Raw genomic sequence first — 23,762 nt, forward strand, 5'->3', positions numbered from 1 at the left:
CTGGACACAGCTGCCCCAGTTCCACCCCCAACATCCCATACCCTGCTAGAGATATGCACCTAATTACAGCACATATTTTGGGTGGAACAGATCCAAACATAGTTGGGAAAAATCCCTGTGGGCAAAGACTACACCCATTTGGATCTAATTTGGTCTAATTTACCCTTCCACTGAGTGGCAGTCACAGGTAAAGCTCATGAGTTGAGTTTTATAAAGCTTCTCAGGCAACTCCAGGTCCAGTTAAGATCTCTGTGGGACTTTTGAAAGTCCTTAGATTCCTGGGGAGTTTCTTAGAGTCTTATGAAGAGAGAAATCTGAAGACAGATGCATAAGAGTGGCAAACAATTTAATCCTAACCATGACTGTGCTGGTACTTCACTAGCTAGCTTTGAGCAACTCACCTTACTCTGGTCATTTCTATTTCCATACCTGTAAAATGGCAATAAAAGGTATCCAGCTGTCACAACTTTGAGGAAGGGCAATTAATGCTCAGAGTAGGATATTAAAATTGAAAGCGCTATATATTCTAAGCACTATTATATCATTATTCAGAATAATTTAGTGATTACAATCCATAGATTTTTAAGGCCAACAGGGACTCTTTCTTGATGATCTAGATTGAATTTCTCCAGCCAGAGACCATAGATCTTTACTCAGTAATTTCCACCTACAGCTCCAGAAGCTGAAGTTGAACTAGGGTATGTCTGGTGACACAGCAGGAACCACAGCCTTTCTGGGCTCATACCAATCACAGGGGGGCTCAATATCTGTCAGTATTACTGACAGATTTCTGTTGCTTCTGTCTCATGGGGTTCATTTCCTGTTTCCATATTTTGCTGACTTGTTTCACAATATTTTTCTTAAATCACTCTTGAAGATTTCAATTTCCAAACAAGAACAAAAATCCCAAAGCCACATGAATAACAGCATGTTTTGTTGATAAAAGAAAGAGGGTTGTGATGAATAACACATTCCTTTTATGTTTGTGTAAACTTTTTGATTAAAACATGGCAGGTGAGAGAATTTTCACCAAATGAGCAATTTCAGTGATGTTTACAATTTTTCACACAAAGTATATTTAAAAGATAAAGCATAGCTTTAAGAGAAAACATTTTTCATTTAAAAAAAATAGGAAAGAGATACAATGACGCATAGCTTAGGACATAGGTGAACAACTGGTCCCCGCCGGCCTCCGACGAATGGGGCATCTGGCTCTCCGCTTGCTGTTTCCAGCCACTGCCCTGGCTTTGCTCAGCTGCTGACCTGGGCACCAGCAGCAGCTCCCCACACTGCTGGAGACCTGCTAATGTGCTTCCGTGGCTGGTGACAAGGCTCACAAAGGCTTCAGAGGCAGAAGTTTTCTGCGTGACACAGTTCACAGTGCCAGTGCAGCCCTTTGCCAGGTCTCTAGGCTTTGCTCTGCGGGGGCAGCTGCACTTCCAAAGCAATGGCGTTGCACACCTGATTTTAGATGAGAGGAGCAATTATTAATTAAAAATAATAATCTTGAAGTGTTTGAGTTGTACTTTCCTTGATTGCCACATGCACAGAATCTTAATTCCACTGATAAATCTTGTGCTTTTGGCTTCAACATACTAATGCACTTCTGCAGAGCAAGCTGGTGTCTGCAGCCTGGGTTTGTAGGTGGCATCAAGGATCTCCTCCATGCCTGACCCAGTACTGCTCATTCCTCTGCCTGTAACAGTTATTTATAACTCTCAGAGGAAATGGTGCATGACTTTATTGCCAACAAATTGTTTTAAAGAGAATTTTAACTAGTTACTCACATTTTGATCCCAGGGGTTCCTCAAAAACAGATATTAGAGAAAACTAGTTTGTAGGGTACATATTTTGATCTATTTCTCAGATTATTTTTTTTTCTGTCCCAAGGGGTTAAAGCTTGCTGAGAGACCAGGGCTTACTTAGAAGTTAGCACAATGGCAAAATGGATTTCATGTGTTAGAGTGCCGTTCTCCACCCTAGCAGTTAGTTTCATAAAGGTATTCTAGCACCTGTCCCTAGGATGAGCATTCAACACATTTCATATTATTCTACAAAAATAATAAAAAGTCTTTGCAAAATGCTATGTCACCTGAACAGATGAAATTTTGCCCCTCAGTGACCATATTATGAAGGCATTTTGATGGAACAAAATGAAGAGTTTTCATTAAAACACTCGGTGATGAACTTTACTATGATGGAGTACATTCTTAAACCCTTCCTACTGTTACTATCTCTAGCAACACAGCCCAAACCAAGGATCATAATTTAATTAATACGTACTTAAAACAGATAAGGACAAATAATGCAGTCATTTCCTTTCTGTTCTTTTGGATTCAAACTTCAAGTTTTTCTCATCACTGATTCTTCTTATGGATTAAACACCACATATTGATGAACCATGAATGGGCAAATTGCCTTTGCTTTCACACCTTGTCTGTACATCACTTGAAACTATTGGCAGATGAGAAATTATGGAAGAAGTAGAAAAATTCAAAAATGTTATTTGAAGATTAATGATGAGGAGAAAGAATAATACTCTGAAGGTAACATCTTTTATCAGGTCATGGTATACCTGATTGCTGTCCAAAGCCAGGATTTCAGCCAGGAAAGATGCAGGGAGGAGGGAAAAGGTAAAGAAGTTCAGTTTCAACTGTTAATTTCCATTCCACAAATGACAGGTGTCCCAGGTTTTGTAACATTCTCAGATAAAGTTTGTATTCAATATTTATATTTGTATACAGGGTTTAATGACATGGTCCAAACCCCAGATCTGCACTGCATGGTTCTGGGAGTGAGCAGAAGAGCTCCCCTGGGACCACATTCAGATGCAATAGGCCTCCTGGCCTACATTCTAAAAGCATATACGGACTTTAAGGGATTCAACGTGATGTACTTTTAACCGGTGCAAGGCAGGTCCTTGTGTTCCCTCCCGGGAAGGATGCATCCCTGCACTCGCTGCAGAGGTAGCACCAAAGACCCTCAGACAACACCACTGCTTTTACCTGTCTAGCCCTTGGTGTGATGAATCCTACCCTCAGAAGCCACAATTCAGCTTTGCACATTGTGAGGGAACCTCTTCTTTTTTTTCTAAATCCAGTCGTCTTTCAGAATATCCCTAAATTTTCTTGCTTTCAAAAGCTGGCCCACTGCATTTTAGCCTCACTAAAGCACAACGCAGCAGAGATTTACTTGACCAGCCACCCTAGCCAGCAAAGGAGACACATCCAAAGCATTCAGCGTGGCATGATGCTCACTTCAACACTTCCAGAAATAGTACTATTGTACACTTATTCAGCATCTGCTTGAGGAAAGTGCATCTCTAATAACCATCAAAATACAAAGGCAGTCAGATGTTAACACTTCTCTTTCCACCCCTTTGTTTCAAACCACTCTAAGGAAGCTTTATAAACCATGTTGATGAATGCAGGGTCCAGCACTGAAAAAATGCAAGATAGGCTGTTTTATTTCTTCTTTCATGAGGAGAGAACAGCTTCCACTGAAGCAGGGAAAGAGAAAATGAACCTCTGAGGCAGTCATGCAAAATTTCAGACAGAGCCTTACTCGTGTGATTCTGTTTAATCACCGTCCATTTCCTCTCCACTCTTCAACTAAATAATAAATATGGAGGGGCTTTTTTCATTACCATTTGAGCCAGAACTGGTCCTGCAGAAAGTACAAAAATAAGGGGCGAGCCTTGAAATCAGTGGGTTTCACTGATTTTAAATACAAGGCACCTGTGTAAATTTCTAATCTAATAATTAAGAAGCCAGCGCCTTTTTATTTTAGGAACTCCGAGGAGTAATTTCCACTTCTGAGTGTAGCACACATCATAAATCCACTCCAAATGATTTTTAAATTTGTCCTTTCCAATTCCAGTTTGAATTGACATTTTGTTCTGGTTGAAATGGCATCCTCAGACGCCTTCTCCCGTGCAATTAGTTGAGATTAAGCAGTTGGAAAACCAGTGCAGCAAAGATCAGAAATGCTCATAGTCACTGATGCTTTGATCATACTGAACAGCAGAACAGCAGTAGGCTGTAGTTTGTGACTTTAAGTTGCATAAATAAATATATTTCTGAAACTGCTTTAAAATGATCCGTAGCAGGCTGTGCCAGCAAGTGGACTGTATTTTTTACGCTGACAAGCAGCTTATGTGCTAGAGTCTGTCTGCAACTTCAGTGGAAAACACACAGAGCCTCATCTTCTTCTTTGTTCAATATTTATGTCTTCCTGCGCTACTTGATGACATGCTAAAAATGAACTAAGTACATTCCAATTGCGGGTCTGGATTTATTTAATCATTGCCAATCTGAAAGTATTTAGAGCTTTGGGTTATTAGTATTTTATATAAACGCTACAGATCATCTTTTGGAGCATGTGTGCTGGCTATCCCAGTAATGTGAGCAGCCTGAGACAGGCAGTACAGCACAGGGTTTTAGTCACACCCTATCCGTTGAATTTAATAGCAGTTGAGCAGCTAAAACCCCTTATCAGTGCTGTGGAAGTGTATCCCAGGGTGAGCGTACACTGGCCACAGCTGCCTGAATCCTATCACCTAATGCCGTCTGCTTGGCTGCACCCTGGGTAGAATGCGCATTACAGGGAGCAAAGTTTGACACGTGGGCTGAGTTAATATGAGCACTTGGAAACTGAGATGGTCTGTGCACTTGAACACACTTCCTAAATGCTTTTAAAAACTTTATTATTCAGTTTCTGGTACTTGCAGGCCAGGGCTAAGATGCTACAATAACAACCAGACGTGGAGTACTTTGGCCTTTGTATTTCCTTCGGTCCTGAGGGAAACTGAGAAGATCAAATAGACAAATAAAAAATTAAATAAGCAGACCCCCCAGTCTCACAGAAATGTTTCAGATCTCTTTCCCCTCAAATTGTTGGTCTATGCTTTAAATTCCCCAAGTGCTCAACAGTTGTTTGCAGGGCTGCTTCTTCTTCTTCTTCTTCCCCTGAACTGGCTCCCTCCTTATCTCTGTCAGCACATCATGGGATGCTTTGCCCCTCACTAGGTAATATTTACATAGTGAAATCAAAGTCACATAAATGATGGGCTGCTCATCTTGTCATGCAGTCACTAAAATTCCCTAGCAGTTACATGTCCCTTTGCACGTATGCAAAATGTAGGCATATCAACATGGTGAACTGCCTGAAAAAGAGAGTAATCTAGGAGACCAATGCACCTACAGGGGAAGGTCAGAGCGGGCGCTGAGAAAGTGAGAGGAATGTAGAGAGAGGTGGAAAATGGGGAGAGAAAGGCCTAGCAAGGGAAAGCATTCTTCAAAAAAAAGATGGAGAAAGAAACACTAAAAATTCATTTTGTCCTGGGGGATTTCCAGCAGGTGGACTCCTGTGGTAGATCTTTATTGAAAGGCTAGCATCTGGTTTTCATAAATAGTTTTTGAGCAGTACCTTTAAATGAATTTGCAGAAGAAGAAAGCATCATTATCTTCATTATACCTGCGGGAATGCTTAGGAAAAGAGAACTGATTTGCTTAAAGTCAAACTTTCTACCAGCCAAAACAGCAATAGTCTCTTGAATCACTCATCACTGCTTCCCTGGCAGAGGTCTACCTCTGCCGTGCCATCAGTTCTCAGCGTGTGCAGACTAAGGCAAAATGGTTTTGCTATATATTTCTTGTTGTTGCTCAGTGAGATGTGTTTGCTAAGCAGAAGTGATCACTTTCTCCTTTTGTTGTCCAAATTTCATGGTACTTTCCCCATGACTCTATTGTTTAATAATAAAAAATGCTGCTCACCACTGCTTGAAGTTTTTAAAAAACAAGTTTCCCCGCAGAGTCCCAAGAGAAATATGGACCAGTTCCCAGATAGCTCATCCCATCCAAAGAGCATCCTCTGAACAATACTGCAGGAGGCACCCCAGGCAAGAGGGATGTACCTAGGATCAGCACACATGGCCGTGAAAATATTTTCCTGACAGTGTTGGCACAGCCCAGCAATTTGAGACGAGAGGGATCTGAGACATTTCTGAGAGTCTGGCATTTTTACTTATTGAATTTTTTACTTGTATTCATCGGCTCTTCCTAGTTTCCCTCAGGACTGAAGTTTGAGAAGTCACAGTACTCCAAGTCTGGTGGTTACTGCACTGTCTCAGTTTGTAAGGTGCTCTGTGACAACTGGGCACAAGTACCCCCACGTCCCCCCCGGGACACCGCTGCAGATGGGGATGGCAGTGCAATAACCGCTCTCCCCCCAAGTCGGTTCCCGAAGCAGCACAAACAAACCCTACAGTGTTTGCAAACGTTTTGGAGATGATGGAGCCTGGGTTTGGGTGGGACCATGGCCAGTCAATCCAATTGATACCTGGTCCAGCCCACTGCTGGCACACACATCCTCATCTTAAGTTTTAAAAAAGCAGAAAGAACGAGAAGAGGCCATGATCAGTGGGGGCTCAGCTGCCTGTCTGCTGGCAGGTCACAGCTGACTCTGCTGTTCTACACGTGTTCACTGCCTCTGCTAATCCCAACGGGCTGAAGCAATTTATTTTCCCATTCCCTTTTTGTAAACCATCCATTGGCAGCAGCCAAAGTCAATCAATTGCTTCCACCAGAGCTCGCAGCACAGACAATGGTCATACAAAGCAAAGAAGGTAAAAAATGACAGAGGGAGGCAGCGGGCGGCTAGGGAGCCTTCACGGAGCCTGCTGCTCACAGCCGGAGGTTCAATCAGCCCCACAACCTGTGAAACCCACGTGTTACTTGGTGGCAGGAACCCGGGCAGCCCCATAGCCCACTGAGGAGCATTACCTTCACAGGCAGAAGCCTTCTGGTCCAGCTGAGGGGCAGGCCATGGAAAAATACACTGGAGAGTTGGAAATACAGTCAAAAGCCGTCTGTAGAAGCAACGCTTCTTTTCCTTGAAAGCAAAGGCTATCATGTACCCTCTTTCATTATTTTCCTTTGGGCTAAAGGGAAATTGTGAAAGGTCTGCTTCACGGAGAAGGTGTCCTCCAGTGAAACCCTCTGAGTCAGACAGTGAGCAGACCCAGAGGATTCCCTTGCTCCTACATTGCTGTTCTTTTACAACCAAAATATCCAGTGGTAAAGTAGCGGTATAAAGAGGGTAAGATTTTGATAATGAACTTCAGGTTTTCCCTTTTCATAAAAATAAAGTACTTTAGAAATGTCATTATCTCCTGCACTTACTGCATATCTGCAGGACTCAGTGAAGTTCACTGCAGCACAGGACAAGTGCTTTAGCTGCTTGCCCTGTGCCAACCCCCAAGGCAGCTGCCTTGCACTCAAATATATAATATCACTGAAGTGATGGATGGCAATTGCGTAAAAGATATCGGTATGACACAAAGCGGTAGTGTACCTCACTTAGGGAGATTATAGAGGGAATTTAAGCAATTAATAACTACCCAGTTTTGAGTTGCTTTTCATCCAGAGTTTAAAACTTGAGCTTTTGAGAATTTTCAGTGAAATTTTTTGCTAACAAACTAGAACCTCAGTTCTGAAATTATTCAGAAAAAGCCACTGAATACCACACTAGGCTATTGGACTGGATTGGGTTAGGCAGGTGAGTCTTTGATCACACTCATTGAATGAAGGTTTTCCAAATATTCCCCTGACACAGCTCAATCCTATAAGCATGGAGTAAAACCAAGATATTGTACTGCTGCTTTAAAAAACAGAGCACCTCTTTTCTTCTTAAATATGGCAGGGAATGGGAATGGGAACATGAGCTCAGCATGTACTTTGTGAAAGTTTTGATTGATGTGAAAAGAGAACCATGCTAGGGAGCACATACTTTCTCCATTGTGCTGCTTTCTTGGGCTGTAATCTCATCTAATTTTGCATCTAATTTAAAGGACCTCCACAGGTGGTTCTGCAAAGGCAAGCTATAGCATCAACGCAGCCTCTCAGTTTCTTTCTAAAAACATTTAATTATTGCCTCTTGTGTTTATTTTGCCCAGTGAACAGCAGCAAGCACATAGTGAGAAAATACCGTGGCCATCTCCGAACAAAGATTGAGTCTGGAGAAGGAACCATACCCGTCCGGTGTCATAACGCAGCTCAGACGTGGGACGGCGTGTTGCTGGGAGAGCAGCTCATCACCATGTCCTGTACAGACAAAATCGCCAGGTATCGTAGCACCTGATGTATATACATCACAAAACTCTTTGCATGTGGACATGAAGTTTGATGCCACAGAGGACTATGGCTACTGGTGGGGAGTAACTAGCAGGTGCTGACAAACCCTGCGGAAACAAAGACCTCCTTTGTATGCAAAAACAGACGGTATGAATAGGACGGAATGTAAATAGGACATTTTCCCAAATATTCCATGGGTCGTTAGTTGCTTTTTACAGTGTGACAAAAATATAAACTGTCTTTGCAGCATTTTTGCCAATAGAATTTCAGTGTGCAAATAAAATACATCCACTCTGCTCTTATTGGATCATTTACCCCAAAACTTGCAAACCAACCATCATGCAGATAAACTTAACTCGTCTGCACCCTATTGGATAAAACCCTAAAAGCTGTTAGGAATATTTCTACTATTTTGAATGTCATTGCAGAACTTTCATGTCACAGCCCCCTCTGTGGCTTTCTGCTCTGTCCTGTAAATACAACATATATTTATGCAGAATAATTGTCGTATAATAAATATTTCATAATTATTCCATGGTGGCACATAAAATGTAAACACATTCACCATTCTCATTTTAGGGTGTTAACTAATAGCAAATGATGGCTAGCACAAACTGAAAACAAAGTGTGTGCTTTTGGATGGTTACTTATTATACTATTAGTATATATCTATACATGCGTGGATACTTATGCTCATAATTATATATATATTATGTGCATTAGCTATAGATGCAGCTCTACATGTAAAATACATTACATTATAGCAATAAAAATGTAAATGTTATGATCAAATTCTCTGCTGGAATATCATGCCTAAGAACTCAGTTAAATTACATCAGCTGAGAATTTGGCCCAATTATTAAAGGCCAATATAAACATAATCTTTCAAAAAAGCATAAAGCTTTTGTTTAATGCAAATGCATAAATTCTGCTCTTAGCTTTAACTGGATGACCTACTGAAGTTAAATTAGTCTGTAGGCTTAGCAAAGCCTGCCATTTTGGCAGAAAAATGCATCACTGAACCAGCACATGAAAATACTAACAGACTCACAAAATCCACCCTCTGCTAAGTGCAATTGTCACAACTGTTGTGTTTGCATGAAGCATAAAGAGCAACTTCTGCTATAATGTTTTCATTTATTCACAAAGAAATAACAGAAAACCCAAACTTGTCAGTGGATCTCCTGCACTGTTTTTAGACGCAGTTGGGTTTTCCAAATTCAGACTCATATGGACTCAAAAAACTAAACAAATTTAAGTTCGAGAATGGAAATATTGCATTCTCTGTGGTTTTGAATGTCATTAGCCAGTGAATTAAATATCAGCTTTGCAAACAGTATTACGTTTGCTATTGGTGGGGATGTTGACTGCAATGCACAGTCTCAGAAGTTGGGTTTTCTCCAAGCACATCTGCTAAGCACTTTCAGTGAATCCTTTCCTTGTTGCCACATATCTAAACAGCACTAAGGTCTGTGAAGAAAAAAAGAACCTACCAGTTTTTCCAGGATAAAAAAAAAATTGTGCAGCTCTCATCTTTGGTATTATTATTGCAATACTGTATGAATTGCTGGATTTTTTATTATTTATTTGCACTGTAACTCAAACGGGCATGGGATTTTCCTAGACAAAAAAAAAAAAATCAGCAGTTGTTATTCCCTGCTTTGAACAGCAAATGTTTATTCTCAACAGGGACAGTTAAAAGCTCTGAGGCTGAGAAAAGGAGTGGAAAAAGCAACATCTGCAGGAATAGTGGTAGCATTGTGGCACTACAAATGCTTCAGAAGTTTGGATATTTGCATGTTGCATTGCACCAAGGAAATCTGCAAAACATTTTGCAGAGCAAACGGCCATGCATGCAATGATGGACGCAGCTAAAGGGTTGCTGTGGTGAGAGCAGCGCAAGCCTGTGCCAAAATCAGCAGCCAGTGCCTCACCTACAGGTCCCAAAAGCCATAGAGTTTCAGTAGTTTGGTTTAGCGTTTTTTTATTTAACAGGGCAGCTCAGCCACTCCCAATCCAGTTGGCCTTTCCTACTGCATCTTCTTGACAAATTTCCTAACCCGGTGTGTCTCCCAGCAGATCTGCTGGAAGCTGACACAGAGAAGCTCCCCTCTGTCCCACCCACTTCCACTTCCACAGACACACCACTTCCAAGCACCACAGGCTCCTTGGTCAGGTTAAGAGCTCTGGTACAGGGAAAACTGGTAGAACAGCTGCTGAATTAGCAGATGAAGAGAAAAGACTGAGATCCAGAAACCAATGAAGGCTTAGAGTTTCAAGGAAGAGGGAATGGTCATTCCTAATAAAGGGGAAGGGTAGAGATGGGAAATGATCATAGAAGAGGTTATTTGTGGGTCTGGTGCGGGCAGCTCCAGTAACTAAAAGTGGTGGAAACCAGATGAGGGACCCAAGGGATGAGGGATTTTGAGGAGAAAAATTCAAAGTTAATAAGCAGAGAGTATGGAATCGAATGTAAAAAAAAAAATACCCTTTCACAAGGGAAACCGAGAAAGGCAAATGGAGTCCAGAAAGTACTGGGGGCATTGCCATGGCATGTACCATGGTGAAGAGTCTGAAAGCTTCTGGAGAGAGTGCCCAAGGCTGTCTAGAGATGTTCCCAACCCTGGCTGCACTTGGAGGTCATGCCTTTCCCTTCCTTTCCCTTCCTTTCTCTCTCGTGGTCACATTGTGAGACCTGGTTCTGCAATTTTATTTCCACCAGGCTCCTAACTGCATATATTTGTGGCATGACTTCAGTTGGGTTCACACGTTTTAGTTTGGGAATCACTGTGCTAGTGAAAACAAAGCACCAATACTGCAGGAAACGTTCACAACACCAAATCTTGCATGGCAGAAAATAAGAGTTCCCCTCAGGGCTGGCCACCGATGACAATGTTGCCAGAGATTTTTGGCTGCTGTAAATGTTATGTAGAGCTTGGCAAAGAGTGGTGAGAAGATATGGCATCTTCAAAACACTTTATCCCAAAATTCAGTTTACCACATTAAATATGATCTACAATCAGTTTTTATCCTTCTTATCCTCACCTGTAAGAGGAAGAAATCAAAGGTTTCTTCACCTGACCTTTGTTTCACCACATATGGGGCTGTTTTCTGCCTTCTTCACCACTGGCCATAGAAAGTACAGACTTCAGTGGATGAGGAGACTGCTGTGTGAGGGCTCTTTCCCCGCTCCTGCCCCCATTGAAGAGATCAGTAGGTGGTTTCTGTACGACACTTCAGACGCGAAATATTTGCTCTGCCACCTAGACAGTTGACCCTTCAAATGTCTGCAGGATGCAGGACTCTGGTTGCACATCATCTGGACTTGTCTGGCAATGAGAAAAAAAGATCTTCAAAGCTGAAATTCATGTTTGTATAAGCAAGATTTGACAAAAATCTAGCTTGTATACTTTGGACTTTATTGCTTGTAAAAGCCCCTCAGGAGCACTGGGCTATTAGAGAATGTTTCCTCTTGAGAACCTAGCCAGTAGCTGCTAAAATATACATCATTTTGCATTATTTGCAAAGGACATTGCTATCAGAATATCAAAGACCCAAGAACGGAGAGAGTTACTCAGAAAAGTGAATAATATTCTATAAATCATGTATCTAACGATTTATGTTCTCTCTTGCTCACAGAATAGCCATAAGCAGAGAGTGGTTTAATCAGATTTATTTGTTATTCAAAGGCATTTAGCAATTTTTATTACTATCACCACAAGTTTGAGAGAATTTGAAGCTTGGTATACATTATCTGGGCTCTGGCTGTGTTGAGATTGCAGGATAAACAGCCTGGTATCATACCTATTCCCTTACTGAATTAAAGCACAAATACTTCTGGCATGAATACTCATGTTATTTGGCTCAGGCAGGGAATTACGAGGTGAAATTCTGCAACTGCATTATAGAGGAGGTCAGACTAGATCTTGGTGGTTCCTTCTGGCTTTAAAAACCTATGCATTTATATCTGTAAATTTAAAGTTTGGGCTCTGTGAATCCCCAAATAACCCACTCTAAGAGAGCGTTAGATTTTACACTCACAACTTTGGCGAGTCTCACAGTGCAGTCTCACAGTGAGAGTTCAACCTCTCAGTGCCATAGGTTTTAGGATTAAATCACATTCTTTGGACCAAAAGTTCATTTGTTACACTAACACCTAAGATTTCGACCTCCATTTTCCTCTGTACTGTACACTGTACACACTTGTGAAAAAACAGCAATACCATGAGCAAATTAATTTTGAAAATGATCAGCCATTTGGGGAAAAATTTGTGTCATATAACATTTTCTTGATGCTAATCACAACCTGTATGTACATTAAGACCTTTATGTCAGCACAGACATCACAGCCCTAAGAGAATTTAGGCTTTTAGTGACAGCAAACCCATTCATACAATGGGCCAAATTAAACCCTTTTTCATCTCCCTCTCTCACACTAAGGCTAGATGCAGGAGCAGCTCGTACCTTTGCTTATTAGGTCAGTGCAAGGTTAATGCTGCTGCTGGTGGAAGGCTCTGTAGTTGCTGTTCATGAGCAGACAAATGTTTGAAGCAAAATTGACGTAGGTACACACATACACACACAGGCATGCACACACAGATACACAAGTGCACACATTTATTTAGGTAAAAACAAGGATATCTCTATAGTTCAGCTCCTCTGTGAGGATCCAAATGCAATGACCAAACATTAGGAAGGTTCAGCAGTAAATTCTGTCTCGGACCCTCAGAAATGTTCACACCAGTGAGGACTGAGAGGCGCCCAGGTTCCCGCTGCCTGCAGGGGTGAGCTCTGCAGCACCCTGTGGTGCCCTGCGGCCCCAGGGACACCGGCTCTCTGTTTGTGTCCCCTTCAGTGACAAGGTCTCCAGCTGCTCAAAGCCACCCAGCTCTGAGCCTCTCCTCCGCCCTGCACGGCACTGCTGGCTTCCCACAGCACACAAAGTGTGTACATGTATGCCAGATTTGCAGGTCATAGTTCATGCAATCAAATGCATGCATATATAAATAAGAATTTCCAAATGTTGGAAACTCTACTCCTTATTCCTACAGCAGAAGAAATATGAAAGTCTAGACAAAATATTAAATAACCATGCACTTCTCTTACTCAAGTCCCTCTGGATAGACTTGTAGGGGAAAGTCAGAGTCTGCCACAGAGTACGGAAGCCTCCTTCCCTTCCATAAGGTTTGCCCTCTGATTTGTGGAAACACTGTCTGAGCCTCAGGCCAGCCTCCTTCCACCATGGCTCATCCCCACCGTGCACCTGGTTTGATGATATGTACCGCCTGTCCTCCCTTCGGTATAAAGTTTCCTGTTCTGTGCTCTGAACTCACCAAGTTTATACATCTCATCAACAGCACCTGAGTCCCTTCTTCTTCCATGCAGAGAAATTAGAGAAATTATTTCTCCCAGCATCAATCAATCCAAAACAGCAGGGCGTTCCCCCTTCCCAAATAGCTGCACAGAAAGGTTTAATAATTGCCATTGCCTGTGCTTTGGCAGAGAATTGCAATAGTGCTGGGAGCACATGGAGGAGGCCACCGCCGTGCTCCACAACACAGCAGACCCATAGCATAAACAGGCGTTCCCAGGTCCTATGTCATCACATCACCTCCACTGCCATGCGTGTGCAAATTATTTTGAGGATCTTGATCGAAGCACTCAACACGAAGGTTTATTTAAAAAGTTAGTTCTTATCTGGGTGTTCCATTAGAGACTGACTTGTGCAGTGCACTGCTCTTCCCCAAGACCCTCTTCCTTGATAGATCTTAGCAAGGGGACTGGAGACCTTAAGCCATGGCCAGGGTAGAGCACGTTCACGCTCACTGGATATCTAGCTGATGTATTTCCTTCAGAGAGATGCCAGCTTTCTGTGCATCAAACTTACATCTACACACACTAATAGTGTATAGACGTACTTGTAAGTGCATGAGCTGTGACACTTTTTCAGAAGCGGTCATCTGCAGCTCCCCTTGCAGGGTGCAGGCTTGGGGAACATGCTTTTCAGGGTGCAGGATTTGGAGGGAACAATCCTCATAAACACTGTCTTTATACATCAAATAAAAGCCAGAATTCAGTGTTTATTTTGTAAGCTCTGGCCTTAAAAATGTTTTCTTACTACCGCTTCTCAAAAGGTCACCTTTAAAAGACTGTGTATTTTCTTGCCACCAGGTTAATGGTCACCCACTTCCTCGTACTTCACAAAAACAGTGACATTATGTCCAGAGGTTAAATAAGACCTTAAACATCTAAATTATACCTCACCTGTAAAATGACACAAACAATAACAAAGGACCTCCAAACTTTGCATTACAGCATTGACAATCTATTCTTGTCCCATGGCTAAGGTTTGTGGATTATTTGGTCCCACGAGCTAGAGAATAGGAAGGAATTTTTATTGAGAATATGTTCACAGTATTGCAAGGCAATGTAGTCTTAAGGCACTGTTTCAGGATTTAGCAGTGGGAGTCTGAAGTAGCATTTTTACAAGATGATTTGAGCACATTAAGCTGTATTTAAATGTAGCATATAAAAATGCAAGACTAAAAGTCAGTGTTAGAAATTGGCATTCTTAGATCTATTTTAGTGTTAGCCTGTCAACCAGAGCCATTGTTAAGGGAAGACTGAGCCTGACAAGGTAACTCTTAAGAAAAGGTACTTCAAAGGGTGCATATTAATGTAAAGGAAAATCAATTAACACAGCCATATCTTCAGTTAGAGATGATTTGTGCACATGATTTGTAATTCTCTCTCTTAACCCCTTTCTGTGTGACTGAGATTTCAATTTCAATCTTTCACCACAAGGTATGTTCCAGAAAACATATATAAACCACCTACTGTTAAAATACAGATCAAAAACTAATGCACTAGTTCCAGTTTCCAAACCAATAATAGTTAAATGGTCATATAAATAGGAACACCACAGGTGTTCTGCTGAGCACAGGCCACCACGAATAACAATTTATATTGTGTGAAGCATAGCTGGAAATATTGGTAATAGAAACTGTGGTACAGGAGGTTATCAACACGTCAAGTGGGTAAGACTTAAAGCTCTTAATAATGACCAAAAAATAGTGTCTTCTATAAAAAGCCTTAACAAAACAAGCTTTGAAATTCATCAGCAGTGCTTTTTAATTGGCAAGGTTTCCAAAGGTCCTGAGGAGACACTTCAGTCTCACTGAGCTTCAGTGGTAGGTGAACACAGTTCCCTGAAATGTTTTGAAGCATCGTGCGAATTTCTCCACATCTCAGTTTCGAAGGATTTTGAGGTCAGGAGCGTGTCAGCATTTGGCTTTGAGAAGTGCTATGTGCAAACCGGCACTGGAAATACTCAGCGAAGGAGCTCCAGGTGTCACACCATGTCTCAGCAATGGGCGAGGAGCCACATGCTGACCTGAGTGAGGCTGCAGCCCTTTGCATCCCCATAGGTTTGCCCCCAAGCCCCTTCCCCAGTATTTTTATCATCCATATTTCGGCTGGTCCTGAGGAGGGGCCGTGGCCAGCTCGCTTGGTGAGATGATGCTACAGCATGCAGGTGCAGAGGCTGTGATGTGGTTATGACTAGGGGACACAGTTCCCTGCACACCTCGCCAGTGGTCCCGGGCTACCAGGAGCGTGGGAGCAGCATGGGGACTCTACGGGGCTGGACCCCAGCCCGCCCCGCGTCCGGTGACAGGGGAGCACGGCGCCTAATTAAAGAAAGGCTGCCTGCTCTGGGATGCCTCCCAGCTCGTCGCTGGCATTTCCGTGATTGACAAATAGGCAAAAATATATTTATTCAAGGATTATCTATATTGAAAACCGGACGCGGGATTTTGTCTTTGTAAACAGTGCAGTAATATCTGCTGTTTGAACAAAAGGAAGGGTATTCTTTCCTTCCATTTAAAGCACCAAAACTCCCATATTTAAGTGAAAGAGGGAGACATTTGGTTTTATTGATCCTACTTGCTGAAGATTTGGGGTTTTTTAAATAAGATCTGTGACTAAGGGAGCAGTGGGTTGATTTTCACTTTATTGGAAGGGTTATTACAAAGCACGTAGCATATGAGTTATGAGAGAGATGCATGCCCTTGAAAACAGCCCTTAAAATCTTGCACAATTAGGAAAATTCAGAATGATCCAGCATATTTCCTCATAGCGAGAAAAGTCACTTTGATATATTGAGGACCCAAAATGTAACACTGCATTGCTCTGAATAATAATTTTATTTTGAAAAGCCACATTTGAAGAGAGCACTTTGTTACAGATGGGAACACAGCTACTTTCATGGACCTAAATTAGGCTACAGAGAAATAGCTCCAAAATGAACACCCTTATTGATAGTTTCACTGTTGCTCAGACAGATCTTTCCCTATCATCTACCTACAAATAATTCCATAGATGTTCAGATATCAAAGGACCAAGTCAGTACATTAGCCATGTGTGTTGGTCAAGGGGTGAACAATACACAGGATAAAAGACCTTCTCCCAAATATTTGTCAGTTAAATCTATTGTTTATGCAAAATACTGAACTGGGTGCCCTCCAAGGTAGGTCTTTTTATCCACAGAGCAGAAGCAGAATGAGTAAATGAAAATTTCCCCCATCATTAATGTGCTTTTACTGTGCTCTGCAGGACAAGAGCAGCAGCAAAGGGTCTCATTTTGGCCAGCTCAGCACAGGACCCCTCTTTCCCTAGGCCTCAGCGGGACTCATGTACGTGCTCAGGGCTGCTTTCCAGAATGAGACAACTGGCCAAAAACTTTGCCACACCTGGGCTGGACTTGAAAGCAAAGCTCCTTGTCTGCTTTTTCATCCCTCTTCTCTGAACAGATGCTACCAACACAGTGCTGTGTCAAACCGGGAAGTGGCCGGTGTACAGGTGGCAGTGCCATCACCCTCATCCTGTTTCACCGCCACCATGGTGGACACCAGCCTTGGTGTTGCTCAAGGAGACCCCACAAGCAGTCCCCACCGAATATTGCCTTCTCGGTGTCAGCACCTTTTCTGATTTCTCTGTCCTTCCTGCCATAGGATGCTGTCTGGTTCTGGGACAGTCTCTTTTTACACCACCTTCTACCCATCAGGCACAGCTTGCTCTCGTGCCCTGTATTCTTTGTTATGTTTCTCCTCCCTCATTTTTTTGGTCCAGCCCCCCCACCCAGTTTGTCCTGTAGCTAGTTATACCTTGAAGTCAAAACCCACCATGGCTGATATACAAGTTTCATTGCCCTCTACACCTGTCTGGGTCTTCTTTTGGGATGGAAAAACAGGTGCGTCTCAAGGAACAACTATTGTATCCAGAAGCCGTGGACTCTAGCTCTGCCTCTGAATAGAACAGCATTCAGCAAATCATACTGCCTTTCTGCCTTGATTCCCCAGGGTGTATAAAAATGGGGTTTTACCTCACAGCAGCATTGTTAGAATTAATTAATGTTTATGAAATGCTTTTAATACATAAGGGATGACCTGATCATGTTTATACTATGATTTCCAATAATGTAATTCCATTGACATCCGAATCCTTTTTTACACTAGGATGAACATGTTCAGAATGAGACAGAGAAATATCTCTAAAGAAAAGGCAGGTTCCTTGCAAAGAATTTAAATTAAATAATCATTATTACCTTGTAATTTATGATCTGAACATAATTCCCTACTTTGGTAAATAAAGCTCAGATGATTTCTTGTGACATGCATATTGCTAAAATTCAAATATTGTTGAACATATGTTGTTTTTCTGTGTATCTGCTTTTTTCTCCCCTTCAATCAAATACACAAGGGGTTTTTTAAGAAAATGGTAAACATTGAAAACAATACTGATTATCTTACAAGTTTCCACCTGGACAAAGATATCACTAATTTTTTTACTCGCCTTAGAAGCTGGTCAGAGGCTTAGCACTGTCAGCTGAACGCAATTCTATTTCTTAAGCTTGCATTATTAATTTTGCATCATGATAAGATATTTACTCAGAGGCAGCTAGTTCTTTCCTTTAAAAGTGATGTTATTTGCAGGAATGACCACACTTTTTTTTCCCCCAAATGAAGTTATGCAAATCTGATCGACTAAAGTAAATGTTTCATAAAACCAATGACTGTTTAAATTGTGGGACTAAATTGTTTGTATATAAATATTACCTTTTATATTCCATTTGAGTTTTATGTAGATGAACACATTACTTTAATGACCTGCATTTACAGAGGGAGACAGGGAGAGTCTGACTCTGAAATCCTCAGCAGCCAGATGGCTGCCTTTTCTTGCATGAGATTAAAAGATGTTTCTCATTCACAGCCCTGCTTCGGAGGCAAATTAATATAGCCAGCTAAATTGCTTGTGTTTTTGGAATAAAATTTAAAGAGAACTTTTTAAAGCAATTGGTGTCACAGGTTCTTAGAGCAGATTGCTCTCCAGGTACAGCATGCTGGTTTTAAACATTTAGTAATTAATGGAAACTATTCCGTGTTAATTGACTGCTTCAGGAAAGGGAAATATAATGACTCCTTATTAATCATGAAAAGAGACATACATCACAGAGGCACTGCAATAATTGCACTAACGGTTGAGAAATGTTAATTAATGAAAAGAACAATGATGTAAGAAATTAGCTACATAATGCTTGCTGCTGATGGAGATTGTGCTTTAAACACATTATTTAGCATGGCAGCCACTGGATGTTGCCTTAAATAGCAGGCACCTCTTACCCTTTCCTTCAGTCAGCTACGGAGTTCCAAATGTTGCCAGTGTTTTGGTTTTTAATGAGCCAAAAGACACTCTCCAAAACTACATTTTCTGAAGCGTTTTCAGTTTGAACTCCTGAACTCAAAACTATTCAAACAGATTGACAGCGTTCAACTTATATAAAAATATTATCCAAGTGTAAGAGAGCATGTTAGTGTTTGTGTGGTGGGGATCAACTTCTTGTTAGGTGGGCTGAGCTGAATAGGTTTGCCAAGAAGATAACTGCATCATGACTTCTTTCCCTTTTTTAATTTTTCCACTTTTTAACCAATTACCTGTCCCTTGAAGAATTTAGAGCAAGCGTCCTGTCATACATGTGTCTAGCATGATGTAAAAATTCATAGAATATGCAAATGCAGAACAGTTCTGGCAACTAATCCAACAGCGGTAGTATGGAGCCCACAGTCATTAACAGATTGAAGGCCCCGAGGTTTCCACCACCACTCTGTTGCACCTTTAAGACAGCAACAGGGTGAGACATATCAATCCCACTGAACACTTTAGAGCAGGTCAAACTATTGGTTACAAATAAATTGCCTAGAAGTGTAGCTCTTCAGGACCAGGATTTGATTCTTATGGATGTCTTCATACCTGCATGATCATTTGTGCAAGGAAATGTCAGCCTGTGAGGCTTTCAAAAATTATTCACAACAAATTTGTTGGAATTTTGGACACCCAAGTCACATGTTATCTTGGCTGTATAGCTAGGGGATGGCAGTAATGTATGACAGAGGGTAAATAAAGGTACAATAACAAAAACACTCATTTTAGCTCTGCCATTGCAAGAGTAAAATTATAGATGCAGAAAAAAAATTGAAATCCTGCTAAAGACATGCTAAATGAACGTTCATCAAACACAAAATGCTTTTATGAAGAATAGCTCTCAACAGGAGGCCTTTGTTTGCAATAACACAAGACAGAAATATGTCCCTTAAGTCAGTGGCATCACAGTAATCTACAACCATCATAGAGGGGGATTCAGTCCACAGGTATATAATAACCCAACAGTGCAGTGCTTCACGCATCATAGGACAGGGACAGGAACAGTTTCATCCCTCATCCCTCCAACCCATGTGCTGGCCTTTGCTGATTTTCCCAGGGCAGTTCTCTTGTGGCCATTCCTCCACCCATGTGTTTTATTGTTCCTGAATTTCTTTTCCAGATGGAACATCCTTGGGCTCCAAGGTGCTCTCCTCAGCTCCTTCATCGAACCCATGTACTTGCACAGCATCATCGTGGGAAGCCTCTATCACACTGGTCACCTTTCCCGGGTAATGAGCCATAGAATAGAAGACATTGGTCAGCTGCCAGCTTCATACCGGCGCAATCAGCTGCTTCTCAGTGGTAAGCAAACACCTGCCTGCAAGACAAATGATCCCTTCCCCCATCACTAATTGTGCTGGTCACCAACAGGAGAGCTTACTTGTTTGTAAGTAAACCATTAGCTCATGCCTCTTTTTTTCCTGCAGAGTATGAATTTGTAGAATGAAGAAACCGATGCTTTTAAATCCAGTTCCTTTTTCATATGCAGTGACCATGAAAAGGATCAGTAGTGGATATAAGCTGACTAGGAAAACAAACACTGTACAAAGAATGCTAAAAGTGGAATAAAGTGTACGACTAAGTACAAGATTTCTAAAAACCAGGGAGGAGGTTTTCAGTAAATTTTAGGTTTAACTCTCTCCTGTCCGGCTCTCCCTCACCCAGAGAACACACGAATGTGCGGAGTCAGGAGAACCAGCCCTCGCGTCTCTGGCGCCATGCATGCAGCCCTGCCACCAGTGCCCCTTACTCAGAGCCCCTGCTCCTTCACCACTTGCTAGCCATTGTGTTTGGAGCAGATGGCCATAAGGAAAGGGCTGGTCGTTCATGCAGGAGACCCTGCCTGCTCAGCAGACCTCAGGGAGGCATTGCTGCCCTCTGACGAGGCTGCTGCCTGCCGTGTGAGCATCTCCGTGGTTTCCAGCTATCTTTTGGGCTACTCTCACTGCCACCACTTCTCCTTCCCAGCCCCTGTCCCTACCCCAGGTCTCTGGTCCTTTCTTCTCCATCCCCCTGAATCCCTCTTCCTTAACCCCCAGCCAGGTAGCAGCTGTCCGGCCTCATCCCAGCAAAATCCCACAAAGTCTTGGATGCCTTCAGATCCTCATGAGGCATGTGAGTGCTAAGGGACACCAGTTCTGCACAGGAATAGACCCTTCTTTTACTCTTAGACTCTGGTAATTGTTCTTCAGGAGGGTTCCCTGAGACACCAATACCATGTCAGGGTTACAGAGTTGGGAGGTCAGGATGCTTTAGTGGAGTACACCATTGCCTTTCAAAGTCCTCTAGGTTCCTCAGTCAGGGGAGTGCTGTTTTATCTCTTGTCTATTTCTTTTTTTTTTCTAATGTGTCCTTATGACAAAATTAGTTTGGCTGAGGCAGAAGTGATAGTTTAGCCACTGGGGAAATTCTCAGGTTCTGTGCGGTTTAGTATATCTGGCAAGTGTAATGTGCATGTACATGTTATGAGGTGAGTAGGTCAGAAGGCTTATCCTTATTTGAACAGCTTATCTCCATTTTTTAACTCTTCAGTGCAGCTAGCCAGAGACTGTGCAATGCAAGTACACAGGAAACTGTGCTCCACACGACTCCTCCACCCTATGTCCCCTCCTGTCCCTCCTGCACTGGTCCAGCATGGGCATGACTCAGCCCCCTCTTCCTTCCCACGCCACATGGTGGGAGGGAGGAAAGGACTCACACCTGGACAGGAAAAATTGCCCCATTTCCCGAACCTAGCTGTTATTTTGGCAACACACCCCTGGCTGCCAAAAGCCTCTGCATCTCCCACTGGGGAAGCTGATCTCATCCTGTGCCAGCCCTAACTCATTGTAAGTCCACCCATACATTAAGATCAAAATCACACCCACTTTCACTGTGTCCGCAGGATGTACAGGGAAACCCACTTGAACTGCTGAAGGACTGAAAACACAATAAGTGATTTATTAAAAGATTTAACCACAGAACAGCTATTGCTTTTCTGGGTTGGCCTTGCAGAGTAAAAGTAATGGCTCATACTTGGCCCAAGTGTATATTTATGTCCAAGAGTCATTGCCAGAGATTTCAAGGGAGTTAGAAATGCATCAGAGCGACCCTTGTGTCACTTCAAATATCTGCATGTTTCATGGCTGGCTTCCTCCTTCCCGGAGACTTCTGTTTGGAAAAACTTTCGCTTTGCTTTTGGTTGTGTTTGTGGGTTTTCTTCAGCCCAGGAAAAGCAGTGGGAGGAATCTGTCTCTCTCTGTCTACATTGTTTTTGTCTCTAAAGCCATTATTTGTGATCCTCCCCCCACCACAAATCCCAGGGAGCCAATAGTGCTTAAAACTTACATCACTGAGGCTTGTGCTGCATTTCTCTTACCTGGAAAACTGTGCCCACAGCATATCCAGTGACTAAGGAGATGGGCACCTAGCAAAAGCCATAGCGAATGCATTAGAGACCCAACCTCAGCAATCTCAGCCAGGCAACTCCACCTCCCACACTCGTCTCAGAGATCAGGCCAGCCAGGGATTTCAAATTGCAGGAGTCCTTCAATTATAAGGATGCCAATTATTTTGTCACTTGATCATAGAGGTACAAACATTTCAATGGTTAGGAGAGTCATGATGTGTGATGAGATATCCTGAGATAACTCCTTGGCCACAGAAGAATAATCAGTGAGGTTTTCCACTCACACCAGTCCCAGCCAGATGGAAATCCACTCATTCACCGGGACTACTCTTGGGTGTATTTTTTAGAAGAAAGAAAAGCCCTGTGTCATTTTTATTTCCTGTTCTCTTAAGATTGAGGCCATTCTAAAGGGTATCATGAAGAGGCATGAGGTTTTGCTAGGAGAGAGAGGAGAATGAAGACAGATTTCAGTTCATATCGCACAATACTCAAGTTCATATTATTTGTACAAAGACTTTTCTTTTCTTTCCAGTTTCTATGTTCTACTATTGTACTCTTTGTTGTGTTAGTTTTAAGGAGGATGTTTTACATAAGGGAGGAAAAATTATCCAGATGATTATTTGGGTGTTACCTTTCAAATAAAATCAGAACAATTATTTGTCAAAAGAAAAACTTTTAAAAAGTGTTAAAAAAGGATCAAAAACAACAATCAAAGAATATATCTAGGGTCTGTATTTGCATCTGTCATGAGTCTCATGTTTTTTTCTTTAAAGCCTCTTCTGTTGCATTCAGAAAATGATGTGAAAATATCTTCTACTTACCTAAATATGTGTACTTATATATAATAGCTGGGAAGAGAAAGCATGAAAGCCAAACCAGCACGAAGGGTTTTCCAGGCACTGGGGCAAGATCCTGGCTCTCACAGTAGTCCACCAAGAGCAGAGGGAGGTGCCAGGCTGGGCAGCGGTGTACAGCCCGCATCCGATGGGCACCCCCAGCCTGCTCTGTCCTCCGTGCAGCCTCTCCTTCTTTTCCTCCGGTCAGTGTTTTCACAACATTTTTATTTATTTAGTGGCCTGTGGCAACTTTGCACAGCAAAGTGTTTGCTATTTTGTCTTTTGGCACTCAAGTCCTCTAAGCTTTTGGGTGCTATCTCAACAGAGAGTGGTGCATAGTGTCAAACAGCTGATTTTGATCTGTTTGCATCTTGTTCTGTATAGAGGTGTTTGAATAGTGCCAGAGAGCTATCTGATTTTCAAGCTCAGTTTATATCCTGTTGCCTAGGTGAACCTGAGTTTTAGATGCAGACTGATCTGTTATCTCAGGGGGGAAAAAAATTGAAAGAGGTATTAATACAACATGACTGTGTTTACAAATCCTGGGTGAGGTTATGACTTAGCTGTAATTCTCTTCTACACATGGTAGCAAGTTCACTCCCAGTGACTGAGATGATTTCTGCAATTCCAGCTTTGCCACCAATGCAA

The 23,762-nt window shown here is 42.2% G+C and overlaps 1 protein-coding gene across 3 annotated transcripts in view; it reads left to right on the top strand.

The window, feature by feature from the left end:
• The window catches only part of ADARB2 (adenosine deaminase RNA specific B2 (inactive)), a 324,992-nt gene that overhangs the window by 291,671 nt on the left and 9,559 nt on the right, over positions 1-23,762 (top strand). For all 3 annotated transcript variants that reach the window (XM_072854663.1, XM_072854665.1, XM_072854666.1), the window contains exons 7-8: positions 7,955-8,123; positions 20,011-20,192. In XM_072854663.1, coding sequence (XP_072710764.1) covers positions 7,955-8,123; positions 20,011-20,192 — 351 coding nt within the window. The remainder of the gene's footprint in view (positions 1-7,954; positions 8,124-20,010; positions 20,193-23,762) is intronic.

The sequence above is a fragment of the Ciconia boyciana genome, chromosome 2 (assembly GCF_034638445.1).
Source record: "Ciconia boyciana chromosome 2, ASM3463844v1, whole genome shotgun sequence".
Taxonomy (NCBI): domain Eukaryota; kingdom Metazoa; phylum Chordata; class Aves; order Ciconiiformes; family Ciconiidae; genus Ciconia; species Ciconia boyciana.